Source organism: Oreochromis aureus, linkage group 10 (assembly GCF_013358895.1).
Source record: "Oreochromis aureus strain Israel breed Guangdong linkage group 10, ZZ_aureus, whole genome shotgun sequence".
NCBI lineage: Eukaryota > Metazoa > Chordata > Actinopteri > Cichliformes > Cichlidae > Oreochromis > Oreochromis aureus.
In genome coordinates, this window is record NC_052951.1 from 24,894,448 (window position 1) to 24,903,891 (window position 9,444).

A 9,444-nucleotide genomic window follows, 5' to 3' on the forward strand; every position below is an offset into this window, starting at 1 on the left:
TCAGGTGGAGGCCTGGGCTTTGACTGGGCCGTTGCAAACCCTTGATTCTCTTCTTTTTCAGGCACTCAGTTGGAAATTTGTTCTTGGGGGTCATTGTCCTGTTGTGTGACCCAATTCCAGTAAGGTTTTACCTCACATTTCACCTTAGAATACTTTAGTATGTATTAAGAGTTCATGGTCAACTCAATGACAGCAAGGCGAAATCATCATGCCTCTGCCATCATGCTTTACAGTTGGTATAAGATATTTACCATAAAATATTTGTTTCTTAGCACCAGACTTTTTTTGTTTGTTTGTTTTTTGTCAACAAAGAATAAAATGTTGTTAGCCTATGTCCCCGCCTCAGCGATCGATCCCTCTGGTATCTCCCCTGGAATTTTATGTGAACGCTTAGATCCAATCTTCCAAACAGCTCATTATATAGAAGTACTTTCTCTAATCTTTACTCTTCAAAACTCAGTTTGTCAACCACAATTTACTTCATTTAATTTTGTTTTATCAATTAAATTAATTAAATCATAAATGTTAAAAATCAAACTTTCTCTGAGTATTTGCTTAGTCATTCTGACCAAGCACTACAGACCTCAGACAAGCTCTAGGCTGTGTGCCATATTTAGATTCCCCGCTGGTACAATCAACCTCAGCACAAAAGCGCGCACACACACCAAATCACAGTAAAAGGTCAGGAGATTAAATATTAAATCAGTTTCATTACTCAAATTGATTTCTCATTCATCATATTACTTAGACATATACTTTGATTATAACTTTGATACAAACGAAAAACACACATTGATAAGCTCTTTTCTAGAACTTTGTTTCACTGTAATCATAAAGGCTGGATGTTAAGACCTTTTACCCCGTCTCCAATGTAGTGAGAGGTTCAATCCCACCGTTCTCTACAGTGCTAATACTCTATCGTAGAATATTGATCAGTGGACATTTGTACTGATATGGTGATTCTTGTGATATGGTGATTAGGGAGGAAAACAAAAGTTGTTTTATGAAATTATCCCGATTGACAGATGACGTGACTTTCGCGCATTTTTTGTTTCGCATCAAATGCAAGCATTTTAAACATTTCTGTTTAGAATTTACTGTGAGATATTATGCTTTGCCACTCAGAAAACACTGTTTCCTTAGTGTGTTTCTTTGTACTTTTATACGCTCGTTAAATGCTAATATTTTTTACATTTTTATGCACAGTTTCATGAAGGCGTATTAGAGCCACTGAAATGCATAAAGAGGTTGAAGATTCAAATAAACTAAGAATAAAATAAATAAAGAACGAAACGATTGGAGTGTTCTGAGACGTTATATTTGTTATAGATTACCATATCTAGACCATCCGTTGGCTCTTACTTGAAACATGGCTTAAAAAACGACATATATATGGCTTTTTTCATAAATATAGCGAGTTTCTTTTTTTTTGCGCTAACCAAGTTCCCAGAATCCTTTTTTCTTGTAAACTTGCCATTTCTATCGTAGAATATTGATTTTTATCCTCGTTTTTGTTTTCCTTTCTTTGCTTGAAAATTTATGCACAGTTTCATGAAGGCGTATTAGACCCTGAAATGCATTTTGTTGTAAATTTGCCGATTAAATTTTGCAGTATAATTTTTCATAAATATATACCCATCCAGCCCCTTCCGTTTTTGTTGTAAATTTGCCTTTTTATTATTATTTTATTATTATTGGTCGTAATCAATCATCACAAATCATTGACGTAATCTAAAAAACGTCTTTGTCACTTGCTGACATCATCACCGTGCGCCACAGTTAACGCTCGTCGCTCGTTCGTGTTAAGCGTTTAATTCAGTGGTCTGAGGCTTCTGTGTCGTGTACCGTGAGCTACTGAAGCGCTAGCTTTATGTACTGTGGGCTGAATTTGCATTAAAGGCTAATTTACTTAATTATCGACATGGAGTCCGGGGAGGCCAGCGAGGAGAAGACGGGCTCCATGTCGGCGGCGCAGAAGAGAGCGGAGATCCGGAGGAAAAGGCTGCTCATGAATTCAGAGGACAGGATGAACAGGATCGTGGGAATCACCAAAAACGAGCCTGAAAATAACGGTAATCGGTAACAAACGATCCTCTGAATTTCTCCTGGGCGTGTCTTTCCTATTGAAACACGTTGTCGTGACAGAGAACCGCCTCATCCTGCTGCTGCAGTCAGGACGTTAGTGCTGTCTTTTAGGACCATAACTTACTATGTAAATAATCGGGCTCACTACAGATATATTAACTAGAAGAGGAAAATGGCAGCAGCTTGGGATTCAAATCATGCTAAATGCTGTTAGCATTAGCAGGTGCGGATCAGAGGGTGGCTCACAGGCTGCTCAGCTCCCTTAAACAGAATAATTAATACACAACAATACAGCAGTGTAGATAGAAGGTACCTCAGCCAACCTGTCCTATTGCACACAGGCTTTAAGACACCTGCAGAGAAGCTGCAGTAGTCAGGACATAAGTAAACAAAAAATACATGCCAAGCATATCTCTCGTAACAAATATCTAGTCATTTGGAACCAGAAAGCACAGGAGTGAGTGACAAGGTAAACGCTGCAGTTGGTTTTTGGCTGTGACTTTTATATATCCTTTATTTATCAGGGTAAAAAGTGTAATTGGCATGCAGAATAGAGAGATATAGCCAAAAGGTTAGCTGAAATTGCAACAAATAATTATTGAGATATTTTAAGTGGCCCAAAATGACTGGATTTATTATAATGTAGGTACAATAAGCAAAGATATTATACATTGAAAATGCATAGAAAAATCAGAAGTGGCAGACAAGCACTCTATGGCACAACACCAGCATTACTGTCTATGATCAGCTCCTCACAGTACAGATGTCATTACCTTTCTTTGGCGACACATAATAGTTATCGAGTTTCAAAAAGTGACCATCATCAGCAGTCACTGTTCTCTTCTTCAGTGACTTCTTCAAGTCCTCTTCTTCAGTGTGGCCATATCTACTGAGCCCCAGGCTCTCCTCCTTCATCATGAGTGCCCTTGCTGAAGTTATCCTACTCTAAATATCCAAAATCAATCTTCCCAGACTTGAATGTGTTGAAATCCTCAATTCTGTGGAACATACTATGAGTTTTGACAAGTCCTGATTGTTTTTGCTCAGACCTCGCTGTTCTCACTCACTCCTGTGCTCTTGAACACTGTGAGGCACGGGAAATGGCTGTTTAAAAAAATTATGCTGACATTAACTTCCCAGTTTAACTTCAACAACACAGACAAGCTGGAAGTCATCAGAGTGTCTTCACTCCATCAAACCCAGCAAAAAGAAGCTTACTGGAAACTTACTGGTACTACAATCTGTTATCCATATTATGCTGTCTCTGAACTGAAGTAAAACCATCGTCCCCTGTACAAAATCTAAACTGCTTGCAATTTGTTTATAAAGATCATTAGTTAATTTGTTAAATCCTTTTGAATTAAAGCTAAAACTCTGCAGTTACATGACACCTGGATTTGTTTTTTTTTGGGGGGGTGGGGACTTCTGCATAGCTGACTAATCATTTTAGCACTAGCTAATGTCATATTACTGATTATTGTCTTCTCATTGTCAGGAGCGTCACGGCGTCCCGCAGAACCCCGGTTCCATCTGCCTCTAGAGCCATGGTCCACTGCCTCATCTTCTCCCAGACCGTCTCCAGGGATTGGCAGTCACTCCCACAGCTCCACACCGGAGAGGAGAGGCTCACCCCTGCCAGAGCTCTCCAGTGAGCCACCTGGAGGATCCTCGGAAGATGATATCGGAGGAGTCCGGCGGAGACCGAGGGGCGAGCGGCCGTCAGATGATGTCAGTGGCTCTCCTCGTCCAGGCTTTCTCTCTGCATCCTACCTGTCTCGTTTTGATGATGCCATGAAGCTTCGGGGTCAGCTGGCCAATGAAAAGCCGGCCGAGGACGGAGGGTCAGACTCAGAGGAGTTTGATCCCTTCAGGGTCTTCAGGCTCATCGGCAGCGTCCTCCTTGCTGTTTTTGTCAGGGTTTTTGTCTGCAAGTATCTGGTGAGCCTGTAGCTTTTAACAGACTTGTTAGTGCACTAGTAAGGAGTTCATTTTTACATTTTATGCCAGTATCAGTACCAAATATGTATTTATTTGTTAATGCTACATTTATCTTGTTTTATTTTAGTCAATATTTGCTCCATTTCTGACACTTGAACTGGCCTACATGGGGTTGTCCAAATACTTTCCAAAGGTGAGTTTTTACTTTTTAAGACTCTCATCAGTCTGCATGCACACATTGTGTAACAGCTGCGGACAGCACTACAAATAATATTTTACTTTTGTTTTTCCTCTGTATAAATGGAAAATCAAATACAATGACCTATTGCGGTTTCGCCGATGTAGTTGTGCTGTTTCTGACAGCCCAGTCTTTTTAGCCGCAATCTTCTCAACCAACCAACGCCAAGTTCATACAAAGTTCAATATTAAAATGGACATGAGGTCCTGGAGCACGCCTATGAATTCACATCCTTAATTCTGCTACACTGCTGTGTCTTCAGAGAGGACTAACCAGTCAGAGTGGACTAACCAGTTATAGCTAACCAAGATCATGTTTACACTTCTCAATGAATTATTGGTTAAACGGGATTTCAAATCTACTGGACATTGTATCCGGGGGATGGAAGTTGCCACACCCATCACCCCCCCTTTTTTAAAAAAAAAGATAAAAAACTATTTGTTAATAAGGAAAAGACAAATACCTGTTCAACAATTAGATTAAAACAACCTGCTGAAACCGAGCATCAGAAAATCTGGGAATGAAAGATGATTTAAATGTAACATAGCATGGTTTCTGGTGCCAGTTAGGCAGTCTGAGTATTTCAGAAACTGCTGATCTACTGAGATTTTCCCAGACAATCATCTTTTGGGTTTACAGAGAATGGTTGAAAAAAGAGAAAATATCTGATGATCAGCAACTCTCTGCGTGAAAATCCCATTTTGAGGGTTTGAGCTGATAGGAAGGCAACAGTAACTCAAAGAACTTGTTAAAACTAAGGTATACAGAGGAGCATCTTTAAATGCAAAATACCCTGAACCTTGAAGCAGATGGGCTATAGCAGCAGAAAACCACACCGGATGCTTCTTCTGTCAGCTAAGAAAGGAAATCTGAGGCTACAGCTCATACAGGGTGTCAAAAATTGGACAATAGAAGTTTGGAAAAATGCTGCCTGGTCTGATGAGTCTGGATTTCTGCTGTGACATTCAGATAGTAGGGTCAGATTTTGGTGTACTGTTGCTGACCATGCCCATCCCATTATCACTACAGTATACCCATCTTCTTGAACTGGTTTCATGAACATGACATTGAGTTCACTGTACTCATTTATGATGTGGTGGAGTTGGAGATTTGCATAATGGATGTTCAGCTGACAAATCCACAGCGACTGTGTGGTGCTTTAATGTCAGTATGGACCAATATATGTGAGGAATATCTCCAGGACCGCATTGAATCTATGCAAAAGATATTTAAAAGGGTCCAAACTGGTACTAAACAAAGTGTCCAGTGATATTATAAAACATGGACGTACGCACTGTGAGATCACCCACTAGTTTTGGACTCATTTTGAAGGCTCAGGGTTTGCATTTTAACAGCTGCTGTTCTTGTTTTTAAACAAGAAGTGACCATCTTTGGAAAAGATGGTGGATTGTTAAGTCATCACCAGAGGAATAGATGGAGAGGTTGGACAGGTCCAGTTCGGTGACTCCACTTAATTTAGGAACCAAAGCAGGTTGTAAACATGTTTCTTTCTGCTGCAAAGCTGGACATTTTAACATGGGAGTCTATGGGGATTGACTTGCTCTTTGAGCCAGCCTCAAGTGGCCACTAAAGGAACTTTTGACACAAATTTCTAATAGAGTTTTAGTTTTTGTACATTTTAATCTTGATTTATTTAGTGCAAAAATAGATTAATTAATAATGAGAAGTAAGCACATATATTTGCATATAATGTGCTTTGGGTTCTCCTGTTTCTGCAGGTAGAGAAGAAGACCCAGACCACTGTGCTAACTGCTGCCCTGTTACTGTCCGGCATCCCTGCCGAGGTCATTAATCGCTCCATGGACACCTACAGGAGGATGGGTGACGTCTTCGCTGACCTCTGTGTCTACTTCTTCACCTTCATCCTCTCACATGAGATACTGCTCCTCATTGGCTCAGAGACTCCCTGATAGGTTACAAGGACCTCTGTAAACCCCCACCCCTCGTTTTTTGCATTCCCCTCCCATCTCTCATAGCAACATAGGCATGCTCATTTGCACCCTCAGGTGCTTGTTTATCATTGACAGTCTGGAGGTGAACCCCTGCTGCCTTATGATCAGGCCCGCACACGCCAGCTGGACGAGTACTCGTCATTTGAGCTCTTCGGGGTTTCACTAACGCTAAAGCTACACCCGACCACAAAGTTCGGTGTTTGTTACAGACTTGCAGGTTAATTATTCTCTGAACAGAAGCTGTGAAGCCTGTGTTACCTGTGTGTAAAGAATGTACTGCCATTTATTGCGCCGAAGGATATTTATTAGTACTGAAAATGGGAAGTATCACGCCGAAGATTGGATTACTGTACAGTCATCAGTCTGACATCCCAGTGGGCAGCCACAGATTGCATTTAACTTATGAAGGGGAAACACTGGAGTCTCCTCAAAGGCTGGGTCATAATTCTAAATCTGACACCTGATAGGAACAATTGTTTGCTGAACAAGATGTTGAGTCAGAACGCTTTGAATTATCGCAAAGCACTTGAGTCATTCTGCGGAGTAATAACCTCCAAAGGTGATGCTTAGTCTGAGCAGGGTGTCATATTTTCAGCTAATGCCACAGCCAGATTCCTCAGCAGGGTTCTAACTCTTCTGTAAAACCAAAATCTGCTGTCAAACCGATGAAAACTGCTGGAGAATTTTGGAGGTAGCTAGTCTACAACACTATAGTAATCTTTTTGTCAACTTAGGGCATCACACAGGGTCAACTTACTTTCAGTTCAAGACCCTCAAATCAAACGCAGAACACTGCTGGCCATTTAGGCTGAAGTGCTTCATTTGTACGTCATGAATGAGGTGAAATGAAAGTGACGTTGGTCCAACCTTGCAAGGAAAGATTGAAGAAGTTTCTTGATCCGTTACAATTGACACTATGAATGACATTGACAGAAGCAGCAGTTTTCTGTTCCTTCTCATACGGTACGTCACCACCCCTGCTGATTGCAGTGTCCGCACCTCAGGCTGTAGACCAGATGGAGACGTGACAGCTGTGTCACACATCATCGCAGCCCAGTAGAAAAATCTCCCGCGAACAAAAGTGTGAGAAACTTTTAACTCGAGCAGCGTTGGAAAAAATACTCGCCCTGAGATTAATGACAAGATTCAGAAATTTGCTTTCTGACTTTTATTCTCAGGTTTATTAATTCAGCTTTTTTGTGAATACTGTGATTAATCTCAGAGATCTCACAGTTGCGTTTCTCCTCTCTGAGTGGAGACGTTCGGATGACCTCCGACACTGCTGCACAGCCTATTTAGAACAAATAGTAAGAAGGAGAGAAAGAGGCCAGCAGTTAGACATCATTGTACCACACTAATGATCTGTTGTAGAAAGAGCCGTATCAAACATTTCTGTCCATCGGAAAGAGCTGGCTTAAAAAGGAGGAGATCTTAGATAGAGGTAGAAGAGGAGGCCGGGAAGAACAAAAGTACTCTGGCATAAATGGACTGAGGAAGAATGACAGAATTTCTGGATTGCCTCAAACTGTGAGCTTCTTTGATTTTTCTACAAAACAAACTTTTACATAGATGGCCCTCCAACCTTCAGTTAGAGATTTTAAAGATATTCGAGTGTTGAGGACCTTCCCATTTCTGAGGGATTTTCTTTTCCTCATAGCAGTGCTTTAAAAATCACATTTTCTCTGATCTTTGGGAAGGGTCCACTTACGTTACGAACAATTTCCTTCTTTGTTTACGTCTGATGAAGAATTTAGCCCTTGTATGTTTAGTGTATGTTATTACGCTCGGTCATGAGCTTAAAACCGCGGTGAACTTTATACACGCTGAGAGTGTTTTGGGGGTTTTTACTAGAAAGTGCTGTCACTGCAGTTTTGTGTGAGGCAGTGGGACTTTGTATGCTTATTTGTGTTGAGTAATTCTGGTGACATATCCTGCTTTGCTTTGTTAAAGCCTCTCTCATACATACTTGCATAAATATACAGTATGCTCTCTCTACTTCTGTGCTGTCCTTGTTTCATATTTGTAATTTTAACCTGATTAATTTATAAATGTGAATATTGGTTTCCATGTGAATGACTTGGTGTAATTTATCCTACAACTTGTCTGACCTACTTGATTGTTTTTTGATAACGTAAATTTGCAGATACTGTTTTTAATGGCTCTTGCGGTATCTTACATATTTGAACGTGAGTAACAAACGTAGTGTTGATGTGATGTAAACAGTCTCTGCTCCAAAAGATGAACGAGCAACCGAACAATTCATACCAAATAAATACTACTTGTGTGACTCACCTCTTTTTTTTTGGCAGTCAGTTATTAAGCCACACTTTAAAAAGCCTTAATTTGAAAGATCAAGGGAACTGAAATTACTAAGTTCAGTTTATTAAAAATATGTATCTAATCTAATCAGCCAATAACAGGGCAGTAACTAAATGCCTGTATAGCCATGTAAGCATGGTCAAGACCCTCTGCTGAAGTAGAAATGTGATTTAAGTGACAATCGCAATACTCGTTACTTGTGTTACTTCTGTCAGCTGACAGGAAACTGAGGCTACAGGTTACAGAGGACCATCAAAATTAGACAACAGAAGACTGGAAAAACATCACCTGGTCAGATGAGTCTTGATTTCTGCTGGAACATTTGGATTGTAGGGTCAGAAAATACTTTCAGGTGCTCACAAGGGGTTGCCACAGTGGATTGCGCCGCATGTTTGGTTTGGCAGCGTTTTAGACTGGATGCAACCCTAAAGGGTATTTGTGTCTGTAGCTGGAATCAAACCAATAAACTCTTGCACAGTGAAAGTGTAGGGTCAGAATGCGATGTAAACAACATGAAAGCATGGATCCATTCTGCCTTGTATCAAAAGCTCATGCTGCTGTGGTTGTAATGGTGTAGTACTTAGTAGGGGCCAGGTAAGTTTGGTTAGCTTTTTTTCCCTTAATACAGGAAATCGTTTAAAAAGTGCATTTTGTATTTGCTCGGGTTATCTTTGTCTAATGTTAAAATTTGTTTGATGATCTGAAACATGCACATGTGACAAATATGCAACCCCCACCCCCCAAAACTTATTGGAGTCATTTGATCTGCTGTTATATGTACTTGTCTTTATGGTAACTACTTTTCTTTCACTTTGCTATTTATGGTTCATATTGAAATTTAAGCAATCATCTGGCAAGTATTTTCTATGTTGAACATTTTGCATTCAGATT

General features: G+C 40.3%; 1 protein-coding gene across 1 annotated transcript; it reads left to right on the plus strand.

Annotated features, from left to right (window-relative positions):
- Positions 1-1,745: 1,745 nt before the first annotated feature.
- On the plus strand, positions 1,746-8,529 carry camlg (calcium modulating ligand). Its single transcript, XM_031730158.2, has 4 exons — positions 1,746-2,072; positions 3,581-4,023; positions 4,151-4,216; positions 6,001-8,529. The coding sequence occupies exons 1-4, from the start codon at positions 1,922-1,924 to the stop codon at positions 6,190-6,192; spliced, it is 852 nt and encodes a 283-aa protein (XP_031586018.1). The 5' UTR covers positions 1,746-1,921; the 3' UTR covers positions 6,193-8,529.
- Positions 8,530-9,444: the final 915 nt, after the last annotated feature.